Source organism: Cetorhinus maximus, chromosome 13 (genome assembly GCF_964194155.1).
Source record: "Cetorhinus maximus chromosome 13, sCetMax3.hap1.1, whole genome shotgun sequence".
Classification (NCBI taxonomy): Eukaryota; Metazoa; Chordata; class Chondrichthyes; order Lamniformes; family Cetorhinidae; genus Cetorhinus; species Cetorhinus maximus.
In genome coordinates, this window is record NC_135891.1 from 122,055,162 (window position 1) to 122,076,594 (window position 21,433).

The window sequence follows — 21,433 nt, forward strand, 5'->3', positions numbered from 1 at the left end:
TTTCAAACTAATTTGTAACATGTCCCTGCTCATGTGACAGAGTCACGTGAGCAGGAACATGTTATTAACATTTTTAAACTCTTTATTTTTTATTTTCAAAAAGTTTCACCCTGAGGCAGCTCTCTGCTTCAGGGGGCTTTTATTGTGCGCAGCTGTGCGAATGCACGAAGTTCTACGCTCGCCCTTCTCCTGCCCGCCCCCCTACACACACTGCATGGTTCATTCTGGCTGGCTATTAATGGTCCAGCCAACATGATACGGTGGTCATTGACCGATCGTGGGCGTCGGTACGATTCGCAGCCACTCCCACTCACCCCTGCCGCGCCCACCTAATGACTGGAAAATCCTGGCCATAGTTACTCGGAGATCAAAGCTGGGAACTACATATTCAGGGGTATGTGACTTTTTGAAAGGACAGGCAGGAAGAAAAGGGTGGCGGGGTAGCTTTGTTAATATGAGATGGGATAAGTACGATAGCAAGAAATGATCACAGCACTGTGGTACAGATCACCATTCAAGTGGGGGGAGAAAAGAGAAATGTCGTAGTAATAGGGGATATTTTGGGGAATAGACACTGTTCTCTGCAGCAAAGACAGAGTCCCAAAGGCTGTGTTGCCTACCTGCAACCAAGGTTAAGGACATCTTTCTGGGCTGGAGAGGAACTTGGAGTGGGAGGGGAAGGATCCAGTTGTCGTGGTCCACGTAGGTACCAATGACATAGGTAGGACTAGGAAAGAGGTTCTGCTGAGGGACTACGAGCAGCTCAGGGATATGTTTAAAAAGCAAAATCACAAAGTTAATAATCTCCAGATTACTACCTGTGCCACATGCAAATTAGCAGAGGATAAATAAGATTAGAGAGGTAAACACGTGGCTCAAAGGTTGGTATGGGAGAAATGGGTTCTGATTCATGGGGTACTGGCACCAGTACTTGGGAAGGAGAGAGCTGTTCCACTGGGATGAGCTTCATTTGAACCATGCTGGGACCAGTGTCCTGGTGAATCGTATAACTAGGGTTGTAGATAGGACTTTAAACTAATTACAGGGTGGGGGGGGGAGGTGGGGGAAGGTTCAGTTGAAGGGAAATTTAGAAAATCAAAAATAAACGAGAGAGCAGAGGCAGGGTAGTGAAGAGATGAACGATAATCAAAGTGTGACAGGAGGGGCAGGAAACATAAGCAGAAGAGTGCAGCAGAAATTAGAACCAGAATGAGTAATAATGGTAAACAGTCAAACTTAAGGCTCTTTATCTGAATGCACGCAGCATTTGTCACAAGATAGATGAGTTGACGGCACAAATATAAATAAACGGATACGACTAAATATCTATAACAGAGACGTAGTTGCAGGGTGACCAAGATTGAGAACTCAATATTCAAGGATATTCAACATTCCGTAAAAATAGGCATAAAGGAAAAGGAAATGGGGTAGCTTTGTTAATAAAGGAAGGTATCAGTGCGGTGTTGAGTAGTGATAAAGGTGCAAGAGATTGTGATGTGGAATCAGTTTGGGTGGAACTAAGGAATAGCAAGGGGAAGAAGTCATGGATGGGAGTCATCTATAGGCCCGCGAAGAGTTGCCTCACTGTAGGACAAAGTATAAACTGGGAAATAATGGAGGCGTGTAAGAGGGGTGCTACAATTGTCATGGGTGATTTTAATCTGCACGTTGACCGGACAAAGCAGATTGGCAGGGGTAACATGGAAGACAAATTTGTAGAGCGCATCAGGGATTGTTTCTTAGAGCAATATGTTGTAGAACCTACCCAGGAACAGACTATTTTAGATCTAGTAATGTGTAATGAGGTGGGATTAATAAGCGATCTTGTAGTTAAGGCTCCTGTAGGAGGTAGCGATCACAACATGGTAGAATTTCAAATTCGGTTTGAGGGTGAGGAACTCTGATCTCAAACCAGTGGCCTCAACTTAATTAAGGGCAGATACAGAGCTAAGAAGAAAGAGTGGTCTAAAAGGGGCTGGGAAAATAGACTAAGGGGAAGGATAGTGGATGAGCAATGGCAGACATTTAAGCAGATATTTTATAACGCTCAGCAAAAATTTATCCCAGTCAAAAAGAAGGATTCAATGAGAAGGATGAACCACCTGTGGTTAACAAAGGCTGTCAAGGAGAGTATCCAATCAAAAATGATGGCATACAAAGGGGCAAAAACTAGTGGTAGGCCAGAGGATTGGGAATTTTTTAGGAACCAGCATCGGATGACTTAAAAGCTAACACACAGGGAGAAAATTGATCCTGAAAGTAAATTGGCAAGAAATATAAAAACAAACAGCAAGAGCTTACGGGTGTATAAAAAGGAGAGCAGCTAAAGTGAGCGTGGGACCCTTGGAGGATGCAACTGGGGTATTGATAATGGGGAACAAGGAATTGGCAGATAATTTATACCAATATTTTACATCGGTCTTCAGGGTGGAGGACATTATAAACTTCCCAAAGATATCAGATAAGGAAGGAGCTAATGGGAGGAAAGATCTTGTAACAGTCTCTATCATGAGGGACAAAGTATTTGAGAAACTAATGGGACTAAAGGCAGACAAGTCGCCAGGGCCAGATGGCCGGCATCCAAGGGTTTTAAAGGAAGTGGCTGCAGAGATAGTAGCGGCATTGGTCGAAATATTCCAGAACTCACTGGATTCTGGGAGGGTCTCATTGGATTGGAAAATGACTAATGTGATGCCCCTGTTCAAGAAGGGAGGGAGACAAAAAGCAGGAAACTTTAGGCCAGTCAGCCTAACATCTGTCATTGGGAAAATGCTAGAGTCCATTATTAAGGAAGAAGTAGCTGGACATTTAGAAAAACTTAATGTAATCAAACAGAGTCAACATGGTTTTGTGAAAGGGAAATCATGATTGACAAATTTGCTTGAGTTCTTTGAGGATATAACAAGCAGGGTTGATAAAGGGGAACCGGTAGATGTAGTGTATTTGGATTTCCAGAAGGCATTCGATAAGTTGCCACATAAAAGGTTATTGCACAAGATAAGAGCTCCCGGTATTGGGGGTAATGTATGAGCATAGATTGAGGATTGGTTAACACACAGAAGACAGAGTCAGGATTAATGGGTCTTTTTCAGGTTGGAAAGACTTTACTATTGAAGTGCCACAAGGATCAGTCCTAGAGCCTCAATTATTTACCATCTATATTAATGACTTGGAGGAGGGGGCAGAGTGTAATGTATCCATATTTGTTGACAATACAAAAATAGGTGGGAGGGCATGTTGTGATGAGGACATAAGGAATCCACATGGGGGTATAGGTAGGGTGAGTGAGTGAGCAAAAACTTGGCAGATTGAGTTTAATGTAGGAAAGTGTGAGGTTATGCACTTTGGTAGGAAAAATCAAAAGGCAGACTATTATTTAAATGGAGACTCCAAAAAAGTGCAGCACAGAGGGACCTGGGTGTTCTTGTGCATGAAACACAAAAAGTTAACATGCAGGTGCAGCAAGTAATTAAGGCGGCAAATGGAATTTTGGCCTGTATGGCTAGGGGGTTGGAGTTTAAAAATAGGGAAATCTTGTTACAACTGTACAGGGTGTTGGTGAGGCCGCACCTGGAGTACTGTGTTACTGGCCATAGTTACACGGAGATCAAAGCTGGGAACTACATATTTAGGGGTATGTGACTTTTTGAAAGGACAGGCAGGAAGGAAAGGGTTAATATGAGATGGGATAAGTACGATAGCAAGAAATGATCACAGCACTGTGGTACAGATCGCCATTCAAGTCGGGGGAGAAAAGAGAAATGTAGTAGGAATAGGGGATATTTAGGGGAATAGACACTGTTCTCTGCAGCAAAGACAGAGTCCCAAAGGCTGTGTTGCCTACCTGCTACCAAGGTTAAGGATATCTCTCCTGGGCTGGAGAGGAACTTGGAGTGGGAGGGGAAGGATCCAGTTGTCGTGGTCCACGTAGGTACCAATGACATAGGTAGGACTAGGAAAGAGGTTCTGCTGAGGGACTACGAGCAGCTCAGGGATATGTTTAAAAAGCAAAATCACAAAGTTAATAATCTCCAGATCACTACCTGTGCCACATGCAAATTGGCAGAGGGTAAATAAGATTAGAAAGGTAAACACGTGGCTCAAAGGTTGGTATGGGAGAAATGGGTTCCGATTCATGGGGCACTGGCACCAGTACTGGGGAAGGAGAGAGCTGTTCCATTGGGATGAGCTTCATTTGAACCATGCTGGGACCAGTGTCCTGGTGAATCGTATAACTAGGGTTGTAGATAGGACTTTAAACTAATTACAGGGTGAGGGGGTGGGGGAAGGTTCAGTTGAAGGGAAATTTAGAAAATCAAAAATAAACGAGAGAGCAGATGTGCAGGGTAGTGAAGAGATGAACGATAATCAAAGTGTGACAGGAGGGGCAGGAAACATAAGCAGAAGAGTGCAGCAGAAATTAGAACCAGAATGAGTAATAATGGTAAACAGTCAAACTTAAGGCTCTTTATCTGAATGCACGCAGCATTTGTAACAAGATAGATGAGTTGATGGCACAAATATAAATAAAAGGATATGACTTGATATCTATAACAGAGATGTAGTTGCAGGGTGACCAAGATTGAGAACTCAATATTCAAGGATATTCAACATTCCAGAAAAATAGGCATAAAGGAAAAGAAAATGGGGTAGCTTTGTTAGTAAAGGAAGGTATCTGTGCGGTGTTGAGTAGTGATATAGGTGCAAGAGATTGTGATGTGGAATCAGTTTGGGTGGAACTAAGGAATAGCAAGGGGAAGAAGTCACGGATGGGAGTCATCTAAAGGCCCGCGAAGAGTTGCCTCACTGTAGGACAAAGTATAAACTGGGAAATAATGGAGGCGTGTAAGAGGGTTGCTACAATTGTCATGGGTGATTTTAATCTGCACGTTGACCGGACAAAGCAGATTGGCAGGGGTAACATGGAAGACAAATTTGTAGAGTGCATCAGGGATTGTTTCTTAGAGCAATATGTTGTAGAACCTACCCAGGAACAGACTATTTTAGATCTAGTAATGTGTAATGAGGTGGGATTAATAAGCGATCTTGTAGTTAAGGATTCTGTAGGAGGTAGCGATCACAACATGGTAGAATTTCAAATTCGGTTTGAGGGTGAGGAACTCTGATCTCAAACCAGTGGCCTCAACTTAATTAAGGGCAAATACAGAGCTAAGAAGAAAGAGTGGTCTAAAAGGGGCTGGGAAAATAGACTAAGGGGAAGGATAGTGGATGAGCAATGGCAGACATTTAAGCAGATATTTTATAACGCTCAGCAAAAATTTATCCCAGTCAAAAAGAAGGATTCAATGAGAAGGATGAACCACCTGTGGTTAACAAAGGCTGTCAAAGAGAGTATCCAATCAAAAATGATGGCATACAAAGGGGCAAAAACTAGTGGTAGGCCAGAGGATTGGGAATTTTTTAGGAACCAGCATCGGATGACTTAAAAGCTAACACACAGGGAGAAAATTGATCCTGAAAGTAAATTGGCAAGAAATATAAAAACAAACAGCAAGAGCTTACGGGTGTATAAAAAGGAGAGCAGCTAAAGTGAGCGCGGGATCCTTGGAGGATGCAACTGGGGTATTGATAATGGGGAACAAGGAATTGGCAGATAATTTATACCAATATTTTACATCGGTCCTCAGAGTGAAGGACATTATAAACTTCCCAAAGATATCAGATAAGCAAGGAGCTAATGGGAGGAAAGATCTTGGAACAGTCTCTATCATGAGGGACAAAGTATTTGATAAACTAATGGGACTAAAGGCAGACAAGTCGCCAGGGCCAGATGGCCGGCATCCAAGGGTTTTAAAGGAAGTGGCTGCAGAGATGGTAGCGGCATTGGTCGAAATATTCCAAAATTCCCTGGATTCTGGGAGGGTCTCATTGGATTGGAAAACGACTAATGTGATGCCCCTGTTCAAGAAGGGAGGGAGACAAAAAGCAGGAAACTTTAGGCCAGTCAGCCTAACATCTGTCATTGGGAAAATGCTAGAGTCCATTATTAAGGAAGAAGTAGCTGGACATTTAGAAAAACTTAATGTAATCAAACAGAGTCAACATGGTTTTGTGAAAGGGAAATCATGATTGACAAATTTGCTTGAGTTCTTTGAGGATATAACAAGCAGGGTTGATAAAGGGGAACCGGTAGATGTAGTGTATTTGGATTTCCAGAAGGCATTCGATAAGTTGCCACATAAAAGGTTATTGCACAAGTTAAGAGCTCACGGTATTGAGGGTAATGTATGAGCATAGATTGAGGATTGGTTAACACACAGGAGTCAGAGTCAGGATTAATGGGTCTTTTTCAGGTTGGAAAGACTTAACTATTGAAGTGCCACAAGGATCAGTCCTAGAGCCTCAATTATTTACCATCTATATTAATGACTTGGAGGAGGGGGCAGAGTGTAATGTATCCATATTTGCTGACAATACAAAAATAGGTGGGAGGGCATGTTGTGATGAGGACATAAGGAATCCACAAGGGGGTATAGTAGGTTGAGTGAGTGAGCAAAAACTTGGCAGATTGAGTTTAATGTAGGAAAGTGTGAGGTTATACACTTTGGTAGGAAAAATCAAAAGACAGACTATTATTTAAATGGAGACTCCAAAAAAGTGCAGCACAGAGGGATCTGGGTGTTCTTGTGCATGAAACACAAAAAGTTAACATGCAGGTGCAGCAAGTAATTAAGAAAGCAAATAGAATTTTGGCCTGTATTGCTCGGGGGTTGGAGTTTAAAAGTAGGGATGTCTTGTTACAACTGTACAGGGTGTTGGTGAGGCCGCACCTGGAGTACTGTGTACAATTTTGGCCCCCGTATTTAAGAAAGGACATACTGGCATTGAAGGCAGTTCTAAAGAGATTCACTTGGCTAATTCCTGATATGAAGGGGTTGACTTTTTAAGAACGGCTAAACAAGTTAGGCCTGTATTCATTAGAGTTTAGAAGAATGAGGGGTGATCTTATTGAAACATACAAGATTCTGAGGGGGCTTGATAGGGTAGATGTTGAGAAGATGTTTCCACTAGTGGGGGAATCTCAAACTAGGGGACATAGTTACAGAATAAGGGGACACTCATTTAAAACAGAGGTACAACAGAATTTCTTCTCTGAGGGTAGTGAATGTCTGGAATTTTCTACCTCAGGGAGAATTGTGGAGGCTAGATCACTGAAAGTATTTAAAGAGGAGGTAGATAGATTTTTGAAATAGCAGGGAGTTGAGGGCTATGAGGTGCTGGCACGAAAGAGGAGTTCTGGGGCTGATTAGCCATGATCTTATTGAATGGCGGGGCAGGCTTGAGGGGCCGAATGGCCTACTCCTGCTCCTATTTCTTATGTTCTTATGATCTTGGGTCAGAAGATATAGAATCCATATGGGTGGAGGTAAGAAATAACAAGGGGAAGAAGACACTGGTGGGAGTAGTCTATAGGCCCCCTAACAGTAGCTATACTGTAGGACAGAGAATAAATCAGGAGATAATGAGGGCAGGTAAAAAAGGCAGTACATTAAACATGGATGACTATAATCTTCATGTAGATTGGGAAAATCAATTTGGCAGAGGGAGCCACAAGCAAAAATTCATAGTGTATTTGGGACAGTTTCCTAGAACAATATGTGAATCCAATCAGGGATCAGGCTATTTTAGATCTGGTAATGTGTAATGAGGCAGGTTTAAAGAATGATCTCAGAGTAAAAGATCTACTAGGAAACAATGACCACAGTAGAATTTAGTATTAAGTTTGAGAGTGAGAAATTTGGGTTGGTAACTTAAATAAGGGTAATTACAATGGAATAAGGGCAGAGTTGGCTGGAGTGGACTGGGGGAAAGCAGTTTAGCAGAAAAGACGGTTGATGAACAATGGCAGACATTTAAGATAATAGTTCATGACTCACAACAAAGATATATCCCAGTGAGAAAGAAGGATTCCAGGGAGGAGATAAACCAACCATAGCTAACCAAGGAAGTTAAGGACAGTATCAAATCGAAAGAAAAAAAACATCCTAATGTGGCAAAGATTAGGATAATCCAGAGGTGGCAACCCCCACCCTAAGGTAGTAGCAGCCCCTTTCCTTCCTACCTGTTTGCTTTCCAAAGCCCATATGCCCCCTGCCCACACCTCCCTAAGCTGGCTTTTGCCCTCCATCTCCAGATACTGCGGACCTCACTCCAGGATCTATTGGGTTGCCTTCTTGGGACTGGTTGAGTCCTGGAAGTGTCCACTACTGAGCTCTTGGCATTGGCAAGACTGCTGGAGCTGCTGGTCTGCCCCCACCCCCCCACCCCACCCATAAAATGCAGCCATTCTTCTGTTACTATATAGTTGCTTCTGTACACACTCTATACTGGGTGCATGGTCAAATGGGCATGGAAGTGCCATAGGTTGGCATGGAGGGTATGAGGGGTCATGGGAGGAGGGAATAAGTTGGCAAGGGGGAAAGGGAAAGATTTTTTGAACTCTACTTTCAAAAGAGCCAATTTTGGATCCAACTTGCCACTTTCTGTTGGATGCCAATGAGCTTTTAATTTACTGATGAACCTGCCATGTGGGACTTATCAAATACATTGCTTAAAATACATGTAGACTACATCAAATGCTTGAACCCTCTGGGACATCCTCTTTCTCCACTCAGGACGTACTCAGTACAAGACGGAAAACATTCAGAAAGGATCCAGGCAGAAAAAAATAGAAGCATTGTGAAATGCAATGTTAGATTTTCAATCTAAAAATGAGGAGAGAAGTGGAAGACCACAATTTCTTGACTTCTGACGTGCTGATTTGGAGAATCTGGGGACTGGCCACATGAAACAGAGCAACTAATGCGGGTGCTGTATAGAGGAGCTGCATTGAGACTGTGCCGCTGCACAGCTGTGTTTAACCCACAGTTACCACTTCTGCATTTCAGTGCATGGTTTTTTTTTTAGTTCAACTTCTGCATTGAAATGTTAGAATCTCTCATAGCCTTTTCTAAACCTGTATTCTCACTTGTTCACTAAATAACAAGAGAATAGGGACTGTGAAGGAGCATAGAAAGAGTTGGTACAGAAATCACTAAAAGCTGGTGGACAATTACATACAATCAACAGGGCTATTGAGAAAGTGATCCTTCAGTTGTACAGAATTCCCAGTGTGCCCTCCCCATTCCCACACACTTGGAGAGTAAGTTGGTATTTGAGCTCGACATTCTGCCTCCGACAATAAACCTGGTTTGACAAAATGAACAGCTAAGACTAAGGGATGCAGCTAAAGTTTTTGTTGTGACCTTTATCCAGTGACAAAGGGTCTTAGAGCAGGACTGAAGTAAATCCAGACCATGCCAGAAGGCCCGACTGCCATGTTCCCTGTTAATTCTCAAATATTTTGTTCCCATTTCTTGTAGGAGAAAAATGAAAGTGGCAAGTGGATTTTCACCTGTCAGCACGGCGAGCAGGAATGTACTGGAAACATGATTGAGGTACGTACCAAACCTGAGTAGGTATTGAGGATCAGGCGATCATTGCTGAAAATCCGCACCTTTAATATCCTTGAGAATTCAATGCAAAGCCTCTTTTGTTAACACCCCCTTCACTTCCCAGAATTTTCATGTGATTAAATTAGGAAAGATTCTAACTCCATTTATACCTCCGAAACTGAGCCCATCCCTTGGCAACCTCCAAAGGGCTTGTTGAGGATTTTCATCGCTGCCTCCTTTTGAGCAGGAACCCTAACTGTTCCATCTTATTGCCTCTCTGACCTCGCTGTCCTCCATTCACTGCAAAATTTTTGCAACTACTGATTTTCTCGGCCATACCCTCGGCCCCACCTTTGATGCCCTGGTCCACATTCAAACCATTACTCTGTCTCACCTTGGCCATTCCTCCTGCTATGAGCCTCAATCCCACTCCCTCAGGTCTAAAGGATGCCGACCTGAATGTTTATTGTGACAACTGGTTCAGCCATTCATTGGCAGATTTGGCTAAACTGCATAAAGCACTATCAGGTCCTGCTTTCCTCTGCTGCTTTTTATTGCAGGATCACACTTGAATACAGAAATAATCCCAGCTTCTCTTTTTCTGTATGAACCGCCTTCTAATCCCCTCTTGCCTGTCTTCTCCACCCTCACCTCCAATAAGTGCAAGTAGCTCTCTTTTTCGCTTGAGAAATTCACACTTCTCCTGATGAGGCTTCCGACTGTCCCCAGCTACAGGCCACCTGGGCTTGCAGCTGCAGGAGCCCGTCTCCCAGAAGATCGTGCTTGAGGGCACACTCCAGACTCATGCAGAAATGATCCCGACTCCTGAAAATAAACCTCAGAAAAAGAACCTATTATAAGATTCTGTCCATTGTTTTCAGTTCCAAACACAAACTCTGCCCCCTAGCTACCAACTCCATCCCTCTCTCTGATGTCTGAAGCTTGCTGCCCTGTTTAACCTTAAAGATGAATTTCTGACCCCATTTCCTCTCCCTTACCAATGCCGCCATATACTAACCTCCAAAGCATTGACCAACTCTACTCCTGCCTCAGATTATCTGTCACTGAAATCCTGATGCATGTTTTCCCCAGACTTGATGATTCCAATGCCTTTCTGGTCAGCCTTTTACCTTCCACCCTCCATAAACTTCAGCTCATCCAAACCTTTACTAATTTGTACTAAATCACGTTCATCCCTCACCCCTGAGCTCACTGACCTACACTGGCACCTGGTCCAGCAACACCTTGGTTTTAAAATTCTCACCCTTGTCTTCAAATCCCTCCATGTCTTTACCCCTCCCATCTCAGTAATCTCCTCCAGCCCTACAACCCTCAGATATCTGGCCTCTTTTGCATTCCCGATTTTAAACACTCCATCATCAGTGACCATGCCTTCAACCGCCTGGGCCTGAAGTTCTGGGATTCCTTCCCTAACCCTATCTCTCTCTCTCCACTTTTCTCCTCCTTTAAGATGACCCAAACTTACCTCTTTTTGATTAACTGTCCTCAAACCTCCTTGTGTAACTCTGCTTTAAATTTTGTTTGAATATCACCCCTGTGAAGCACCTTGGGATGTCTTCGTAGTTAAAGGTGCTATATAAATGCAAATTGTTTTGAAACTTGTTTTTGTCTCCCTTAGTAAACTCTGATTGGCTAACTCAAAGTGACAGAAATCTTTAACATGAACAGACCTCATCCTGAATTCAACTAAATGAATGTTATACTATTCAGAACTGAGATTTCACTTTAAATAGATTTAAGGAATATTTTAAACATCAATAATCTGCTACAAAGTTTCAGCCCTCCCCATGCTCTTCCTCTATCCTAGTCACATCCCTAAGCTACTGCCAGTTGACCCAATGCCAGGAGCAGCTGCATTCTGCTAGCCACCACCTGGGGAAAGCTGAGCACGAGTCTTGGAATTAATGCTGCTCTGTACAATAATTGAATAATTCCTGTAACAGTTTCTTTGCAATTTGATTGACAGACCTGCCTGATGCAAAGCCTCCAGGACCCAGAACGGTATTTCCCAGTCATTTTCTGTATGGAATCAGCTGAAAATGTGGTTGCAGCTGCTCCACTGGTGAGTGCCCAAGCAATGCCACTGTGGACTGCGGTTACATTTGGTTAGACTTGGCCAGACCCCTGCCAGGCTAATGGGAGAGCTCCCTGCTGAGGCACGTTCTGGCAGAGCCACACTGCCCCCTCCTCCATTGCAGCACTTCCTCAGTTCTACACCACCGACCTGAGAAACTCTCTTTTGCACTCCACAAATGATGCCAGACCTGCTGAATATTTCCAGCATTTTTTACATTGATGGTGGGGGACATGAGGGAGAGATGGACAAAATCAGGGGATCAGCCCTGGTTCAATGAAGAGTGCAGGAGGGCATGCCAGGAGCAGCACCAGGCATACTGAAAAATGGTGTCAACCTGGTGAAGCTACAACACAGGACTACTTGCATACCAAACGGTAGATGCAGCAAGTGATAGACAGAGTTAAGCAATTCCTAATCAATGGATCAGATCTGAGCTTTGCAGTCCTACCACATCCAGTTGTGAATGGTGATGGACAATTAAACAACTCACTGGAGGAGGAGGCTCCACAAATATTCCCATCTTCAATGATGAGGGAGCCCAGCACATCAGTGCAAAAGATAAGGCTGAAGCATTTACAACAATCTTCAGCCAGAAGTGCCGAGTGGATGTCCATGGATGGAAATGGATGGAAATCTACAGAGGAGCAGTGGGGGGCATTCATAAGGGAAATGGGGAGGGTACAGGCTCAACGAGTTCCCTCCAGGGAGATAGGAAGGAGTAACAAGACCAGAGAACCATGGATGACCAGAGATATTCAGGATATGATGGGAAGGAAGAGAGAGGCTTTTAGCAGGTACAAGGGAAGCAAATCAGCGGAGGCCTTAGTGGAAGACAGAAAGTGCAGGGTGGGACTTAAGAAAGCAATTAGGAGAGCAAACAGGGGATATGAGAAAGCTCTGGCTGGTAAAAGTAGGGAAAATCCCAAAATATTCTATAAGTAGATCAATAGGAAGAGGATAACCAGGGAAAGAGTAAGGCCCATTAGGGACCAAGGAGGCAATCTATGGGTGGAGCCAGAGGACATCAGTAGAGTGTTGAACGAATACTTCACATCGTCTTCACCCAAGAGAATGTGGATGAAGGTATCGACCTCTGGGAGAGAGACTGCGAGGTTCTTGAGCAAATTGATATAGGGAGTGACAAGGTATTGGAGGTGTTGGCAGGCTTAAAAGTGGACAAATCTCCAGGTCCAGATGATGTGTGTCCCAGACTGTTGAGGGAGGCAAGGGAGGAGTTCGCAGGGGCTCTGACCCGAATTTTTAATTCCACTCTGGCCACGGGGGAGGTGCCAGAGGACTGGAGAACAGCTAATGTGGTTCCGCTATTTAAGAAGGGTTGTAGAGATAAGCCAGGGAACTACAGGCCAGTGAGTCTCATGTCAGTGGTAGGGAAACTATTGGAGAAAATTCTGAAGGAGAGAATCTATCTCCACTTGGAGAGGCAAGGTTTGATCAGGGATAGTTTTGAGGAGGTGACCAGGTGTGTAGATGAGGGTAGTGTAGTTGGTATATTTATATGGATTTCAGCAAAGCCTTTGACAAGGTCCCACATGGAGGGCAAATGCACATGGGGTACAGGGTAATTTGATAAGGTGGATTCAAAATTGGCGTAGTTGTAGGAGACAGAGGGTGATAACAGATGGATGCTTTGTTGACTGGAAGCCAGTGTCCAGTGGCGTACCACAGGGACTTGTGCTGGGTCCCCTATTTTTCGTCATTTATATAAAGGACACAGGTGACTATGTGGGGGGTATGATTCGTAAGTTTGCGGATGACACAAACATTGGCCGGGCAGTTAACAATGAGGTTGAGTGTCTTGGGCTACAGGAAGATATAGACGGGATGGTCAAATGAGCAGATAAGTGGCAGATGGAATTTAACACTGAAAAGTGTGAGGTGATACACTTTGGAAGGAGTAATTTGACAAGGAAGTATTCAATGAACATCATGACATTAGGAAGTTCGAAGGAGCAAAGGGACCTTGACGTGTGTATTCATAGATTTCTGAAGGCGGAGGGGCATGTTAGTGGGGTGGTGAAAAAGGCATATGGGACACTTGCCTTTATCAATCGAGGCATAGATTACAAAAGTAGAGAGGTCATGTTGGAGTTGTATAGAACTTGGTGAGGACACAGCTGGAGTACTATGTGCAGTTCTGGTCGCCACATTATAGGAAGGATGTGATTGCACTGGAGGGGGTGAAGAGGAGATTCACCAGGATGTTGCCTGGTATGAAACATTTAAGTTATGAAGACAGGCTGAATAGACTTGGGTTGTTTTCATTGGAGCAGAGAAGATTGAGGACAGACCTGATCGAGGTGTACAAGATTATGAGGGGCATGGACAGGGTGGATAGGGAGCAGCTGTTCTCCTTAGTTGAAGGGTCAGTCACAAGGGGTCATAAGTTCAAGGTGAGGGGCAGGTGGTTTAGTGGGGTTGTAAGGAAAACCTTTCTTACTCAGAGGGTGGTGATGGTTTGGAATGCGCTGCCTGGGAGGGTGGTGGAGGCGGGTTGCCTCACATCCTTTAAAAAGTACCTGGATGAGCACTTGGCACGTCATAACATTCAAGGCTATGGACCAAGTGCTGGTAAATGGGATTAGGTAGGTAGGTCAGGTGTTTCTCACGTGTCGGTGCAGACTAGATGAGCCGAAGGGCCTCTTCTGCACTGTGATTCTTTGATTCCTCCAGAGGTCCCTGGCATCACAGATGCCAGTCTTCAGCCAATTCAATTCACTCCACGTGATATCAATAAATGGTTGAAGGAAATAGATACTGCAGAGGCTATGGGCCCTGACAATATTCCAGCAATAGTAATGAAGACTTTTGCTTCAGCAGCTTAGCTAGACCTAACCATATTACAGCTGCTTCATCAATGACCTATCTTCACTGCATAAGACCAGAAGTGGGGATGTTCACGTATGATTGTATAATATTCAGCACCATTCACGACTCTGCAGATACTGAAGCAGTCAGTACCCATGTGCAGCAAGACCTGGACAATATCCAGGCTTGGGCTGACAAGTGGCAAGTAACATTCGAGCCACACAAATACCATGCAATGACCATCTCTAATAAGAGAGAATCTAACCATCACCCCTTGACATCAATGTTCACAACTGTTTCTGCAAAGCTACAATGGGAAGTTGGGGGAATTTTGCAGAATATTTAAGCTGAAATGTTCTGTAACTACATTAACCTCTTCCTGAGTTCTGCATTAGAGGTTTCAGTCACTGTGTTTCCCCTTTCTCACCCAGAACATCTGTGCCTTGAGCTTCAAGATGGATACTGCTGCTTCCTGATCTAATACCATATTAGCCAGTTGTTCTATGCCACTTCTGGTCTGGTTCTTGAATTGGTTCTTGGAGGGTGAAATTGATGTTGGAACTGATCATCCTAACAGGCCTCAGTTTGTCTAAAGATGGGGCCTTACAAAGCCATGGGGGTCTTCCTGAAATAACACTGTTTGTACAAGAAGAAACTGTTTGCACCTTACTACGCAAGTTGCATTATTTGAGTATAGGGCATATGTTCAAAGTTACAGCTCTACCTTTTTGATCTCTGCAGTGCCTTAAGGTTTATGAGCCCCAGGTCCCCTGGGCCGACATTGAAAACTGCGTTACCGGCAACCTCGGCAACAAATTGATGCACAGCAATGCAGAACTAACGAAAGCACTAAACCCACCACACGAGTACGTTCCCTGGATCCTAGTCAATGGGGTAAGTTGGAAAGATGCATCCTGCTCAAGAAAGCAATATATCAAACTTGTAAAACAGTATCTCCAACAAGAGGGAATCTAACCATCGCTCTTGACATCAATGTTCACAACTGTTTCTGCAAAGTTACAATGGGAAGTTGGGGGAATTTTCATATGTTTCGGACATGCCTAAAGGGAAAAGAGATTATATTTCCCATCTAAAACACCGGACTCCTGTCACTGCTAATTTCAGGCTTCCTTATACAGAGATCTCTTTACGGACAGTCCCCACACTTTCTTCCTACCTCCACCTCCCCACTGCCACCGAGCCATCCAATTGGGCTGCCTCTTGCTGCTGGCCACGTGCCTCCTCCTCCTCTGCTGACCCACACTCACCACCCATCTCAGCTCAGACTCCACTTTCCTTCATGATTATTGAAAATGAAAATCCAAGATTTTATCCTTGAGCTCTTTTTTTTTAATTCTCTTTGAAGTATTCTGTTGTGATGTTCAAATCCCAATCTCTTTTACAGAAACACACTGAAGATTTGGAGTATGAGGCTGTGAATTCGCTCTTCAATCTAGTTTGTAGCACGTATTCAGTGAGTGACCCATCTCTTGCTTCTTGAATGATTTTTGAAGTGTCTGAAGTGCTGTTCTCCCTTCAGTGGGTACAAACGCTGAGAAATTTTGTCTGTTTTTGTGCAAATGAAGAACTTTACTCAACTCTGCTTCATAGAATCATAAGATGGAGAAGGAGGCCATTCAGCTCTTTGTGTCCAGGCCTGTTAACTTCTTGTCCCATTCCCCTGCCCTTTCCCCAAATCCTAGGAATTTTTTTCTCTTAGCTGTTTGTCCAATTGCCTTTTGAAAGTCAAGAATGAATCTACCTCTACCACATTCTTGACCAGTGCATTCCAGATCCTAACCACTTGCTGCATAATAAATAACATTTTTCCTCATGTCATCATTGCTTCTTTTGCCAGTCACCTTAAATTGATGTCCTCTGGTTCTCAATCCTTCCACCAAAGGAAACAGTTTCTCTTCTTTTACTCTGTCTAGACCCCTGATAATTTTGAACACCTTTATTAAATCTCATGTCAACCTTCTCTAGGGAGAACAACCCCAGCTTTTCCAATCGATCCACATAACTGAAATCTCATCCCAGGAATCATTCTCCTGAATCTTTTCTGCACTCTCTCTAATGCCTTCACATCCTTCCTCAAGTGTGGTGCCCAGAACTGGATGCAATACTCCAGCTGAGGCTGAACCAGTGTCTTATACAGTTTAACATAACTTCCTTCAGTATTGCTGAAAAAAGAGACATGTCTGAGCTTTTGTACATGTACAACGCACATACATTGCACCTGTTTCAGCTAAACAAAATAAGTAACAGCCACTCGCTGACTCATTCCTCAGGGCAATGCCTTGACCAATCAATCTGCCTGGTTTAAATTTCAAACAACGTTAGGCAGTTAACTCTCAGTCACCATCACAGGTGCATTCTCCATGGCAACACCACTTGCCAACCAATCAGCACTCGCTTCACATTTGGTATAAATTGATGTTTTCCCCTTCTATTGGTATTCTTGCTAGTGTCCTGATGAGTACTATATGAAAAGCTTAGACATGTCTCTTTTTTCAGCAATACTCAAATTTTGTACTACCAAACAACTATAACTTCCTTGCTTTCGTACTGCATGCCCCTATTGACACAGCCCAGGATGTTGTATGTTTAGAAGAATGAGATTAAAACAAAATACCAGGATGCTGGAAATCTGAAAAAGAAACAGAAAATGCTGTAAAAAAAAACTCTTTACAGACTCAAAATGTTAAATCTGTTTCTTTCTCCAGAGATGCTGCCAGACCTGCTGAGTTTTTCCAGCACTTTCTGTTTTTATTTAGAAGGATGAGAACTGATCTCACTGGGGAAAATTTTCTCCCTGTCGGGCGGGCCGGTTGGGAACAGGCGTGGAGCTGATCGGCTATGTGCAGCCATTTTACGTGGGTGGGCCAATTAAGGCCCACCCAGCGTGATGCGCGCCTGGCAGTGCTCAGCGCTACCTGTGCGGGCGGGAGGAGGAGGGAGAGTCGGCGCATGTACACGAAAGAGTGCAGCAATCTCCCTGAGGCACAGAGCCGCCTCACGGGGGATTATATTCAATTTGAAACATCAAAATAAAAAAAGTTAAAAATCATTTACACGTGTCCCCTCTTGTGACAGCGTCACATGAGCTGGGACATGTTTATCAAATGTTCAAAAAATATTTATTAATTTTAATAAACCCTTCATGAAACCCCATCCCGCCCGTGGATGAGGTTTCATGAAAAATGCAAAGGCCGCCTGGGCTCTTCGCCTGCCCACCAACCTTAAGGTTGGATGGGCAGCCCTGACAATTAGGTTAACTAGTTTATTAATGGCCTTAACAGGCCTTTGACAGTTCAGTGCGTGCGCAGCCGACTCTGGTGCGCACCTGCCGAATGAAAGATCAGAATGACGTGCGGTGACATTGGGACGCACGCCCAACATCACCGCGCGTCATTTTACGCATCGGCGCGCGGGGCTCATCCCCACACACCAAACAGAAAATGCTGGCCATTGAAACATTCGTGACTCTGAAGGGGCTTGACAGGTAGACACTGAGAGGTTGCTTCCACTGGCTGGGGAACATAGAACATGGGGACACGCTCTCAGGATGAGGAGCCAATCATTCAGGACTGAGATGAGAAATTTTTTCACTCAGAGGGTGGTGAATGTTTGGAGTTCTGTACCCCAGAAAGCAGTAGATACTGAGTCATTGAGTATGCTAAAGACTGAGACAGATTTTTGATCTCTCAGGGAATCAAGGGATATGGGGAGTGGGTGAGAAAGTGGAGTTGAAGTATAAGATTTTTATTGGATGGTGGAGAAGGCTCGAGGGGCCGTATGATCTACTCCTGCTCCTATTTGTTAAATGTTCTTCATGTTGCCTGGACCTCACACTCAACTCTATGGGGGTTTCCTCTGTGCTCCAGACAAGCTCCTGTTAGGTAATGGTTCTATATAAATGCAAATCATTGTTGATGTTGTAATTGATATTATGGTGCCTAGACTTCACTTTTATAAAACAAATTTTGACACTTAGCGACATGGGGAGACATTAGGACAGATGATCAAAAGTTTTGTCAACAAAGCAGGTTTTAAGGAGTGTCTTAAAGGAGGTAATCAAGATAAAGAGGCATGTTTACGGAGGGAATTGCAGAGCTTAGGCCTTAGGCAGCTGAACATGCAGTTTTGAATGGCAAAGCAATTAAGATCGGGGATAAGCAAGAGACCTGAATTGGATAATAACACCCTTTTGTTTGCATTGTACAATATTTGTCCCTAATTCTTGCTTTCTTTTTCTACCTCCAACTACTCCCCTTGCTACACAAGGTGCATCAGGTTGTCAGGTTGATGCCATTTTTATCAGGCCCAATCTCACCCACTGTGCCCACTGTTTGTCTTTGGGTGAAATTGATGAATCTGAACTGGAAACCTCAGCCAAAGTTGATCTGTCAAACTGACCAATGCAGACTGACCTAGATCAACCCAGGAGATAGTACAGTTTTTCCGCCAGAGCAAACTAGTTCATCCTATTCTCCTTCTGTCTGTTTCAAGAGAACGTATTGCCAGTGCCAATCGGTGGATTTGTGCAATAATTTTGGGCATCTGTCCTCGTGATCGGACCACCTTCAATCATGAGCTCTCCTGAGGAGTGTCAGCTGTAATTTAGGTCTGTAGATTGGGGTTCCCAGTCCTGTTTTTCAGCTTCTACAGTAATATCTACCTCTGAAGCTTGAGGCATCCAATCACTGCCACATTAGCACTGTCATCTATCCCTCTGCCTTTGTAGAGTGAGCTAGGGAACCACAAAGTTGGAGCTTTTCTCAACCACTTAAGTGAAATGCCCCTTTAAGCTGAATGGTCCTGTTAACTGAACTAACAATCCTTATAGGGCACCTGCATTTATAGATTTCCCAATCCCTCATTAATCCTCCCTTGCCAATCGCTCTGTGCACCTCCCATGAAAGATTTTGCTCTTTGGAGGCCTTGCCAGATTTTCTACCTTGGGGACTGCCACTGACTGATGTCATCAGATACCTGAATTTTACCACAAGAACTAATGAAACCATTTTGATTCTCATAAATCCATCCTTGAACAAATTGTCACTTGGGAAAGTGGTTGAATGGTAAAAGTTAACCCAGGTCTTCAGTTTATTGCTATTGTACCAAAGCCAGGTGCCTGATATGATGGTCATGAATCTGCTGTGATTTTCATGCTGCAGCAGTGTCTATTCCATGAGTTGAGCATTGTTTTGTCTTGCAGGGGACGAAGCCAAGGGCCTGTGCAAAAGCTGAAGGAAGAAACTCGTTCCCTAAGTGCATGACCTAGTGGTGGCTGTGCTCTGGCTCCGATGAAACTCCCAGTGTCTCTGTACTATGGCTGTAATGTGTTTACATTTTATTGATCAGATGGGGTAGCTGGAGTAACTTTGGTCTGAAATGCTTGACAGGTGGCTGGGGAACATAAATTGTAACTGTTTAAGTTTTGTACTGAACATTGCTGGAGTCACTCCCTGGGTCTGGCACGCTTCCGAGCAGCAAGCATCAAAAGCTGAATTCTCCTAGTCCTTACAATTTCTGTATGCAAATTGTCTTAATAAAACAAAAGCAAAACACTTCAGATGCTGGAAATCTGAAAAAAAAAACCAGAAAATGCCGGAAGTACTCAGCAGGTCAGGTAGCATCTGTGAAGGGAACAGCAGTTCTGACCAAAGTTCATTGACCTGAAACGTCAACTCAGTTTCTACGTAGATTCTCCCAGACCTGCTGAGTATTTCTGGTATTTTCTGCTTTGATTGTGCTGGTGAAATCTGGTACAGACCCTGATGCCACTTTGGAAATGAAAGCCAAAGGATGTTTGAAGCAGTGAACACCGAAACTCAAATTCAAACACCAGCAAGGTACTAGAGGTTGTAAATTTAAGTTGTTTTGAGCTCCTTCTGTCCCAGTTACTTTTAATTGAAAATGTATGGATTTTTTAACTGAAACAATTTTGCTATTTCTGCTGAAGTCAAATAAAATGTATATTTAAAAATAGATCAAAACTAAATTGTATTGAGGACATTCCTCTTAAGTGTCTGAGAAAAGCTCCAACTTTAAGCATTATATATTGTTTGTCATTCACTACCAGCCGCTGGTACACTTCTGGAAATGCGTCCATGTCTTTGAAAAGGAAATCATTTGGGGACTATAAGGTTCTGTTTCCATCAGGAGTTTGGATGTGGCGTCCAATCTGCTGTCGGCCCTGCCGGATCGTCCAGCCGCATCGATGATGCAGTTGAGGTCACCGCCCAGAATGTCTGGCCTGGAGGTCACCAGCAGCAGTGGGAACTGCTGAAGGACCGCCAGCTGCTCGCTGTTTTGAGCTGGGGCGTACATGTTAATTAACTGGAGCGCAGCATTCTTGTAGAACACGTATGTTACGAGGAGGGACCTGCCCACCACTTCCCTAACCTCAGAGATGATGAAGTTGCCTCCCCGCAGCAGGATACCCAGGCTGGAGGAACGTGAGTTGTTTCCTCTTGACCAGATCGATGGCCCATGGGACCACCATTGTGACCGTTGTCTGTAGGAGCTGAGGTGCGGTATCGCACACTCCTGCAGAAACAACAGGTCAGCTTTGACCTTGGCAAGGTAATCCAAGGTCGCAACAAATCACATAGTAGATTTAACGCTAAGCACGTTAATGTATACAGTCTTTATCCCCATTTTTAAAGCATTTTGTCGCTTACCAGACCTGTTGTCTTTGAGAGTTCCAGTCCTTTGGTTTGCTCCTGCATACCCATAGTGTTCACAAATTGTCTCACTTTGGATAGGCTGAGGAAACTGTCCTAAACCACCCCATTGGAGATGTTCCGCTCAGGTGGCATTGCGGGGTTCTTGCAAGGAACGAGCTTTGAACTGTTCTCTGTTGGAGAAGTCTCTCCGATCCATTCCCCCTCTGGGGCGTTGCTGCTCCCAGATTCCTGGGGCTGGGGTGCGCCGGCCTCTTCAAGTTGAGGGCGAAGTTGGGGTGCGCTGGTCTCCTCATTGTCTCCAATGTTCTGGAGCTCGGGTGTCTCGTCCTCCACTCCCTAGAGCTTTGCCGCTGCTTCTG

General features: G+C 44.1%; 1 protein-coding gene across 1 annotated transcript in view; it reads left to right on the forward strand.

Annotated features, from left to right (window-relative positions):
- Positions 1 to 20,386, forward strand: part of ifi30a (IFI30 lysosomal thiol reductase a) — a 34,917-nt gene extending 14,531 nt beyond the window's left edge. Inside the window, exons 3-7 of the mRNA XM_078556240.1 lie at positions 9,384 to 9,458; positions 11,443 to 11,538; positions 15,121 to 15,273; positions 15,785 to 15,853; positions 19,601 to 20,386. Of these exons, the coding sequence (XP_078412366.1) occupies positions 9,384 to 9,458; positions 11,443 to 11,538; positions 15,121 to 15,273; positions 15,785 to 15,853; positions 19,601 to 19,666 (459 nt within the window). The 3' untranslated portion in view covers positions 19,667 to 20,386. The remainder of the gene's footprint in view (positions 1 to 9,383; positions 9,459 to 11,442; positions 11,539 to 15,120; positions 15,274 to 15,784; positions 15,854 to 19,600) is intronic.
- The last annotated feature ends 1,047 nt before the right edge of the window (positions 20,387 to 21,433 follow it).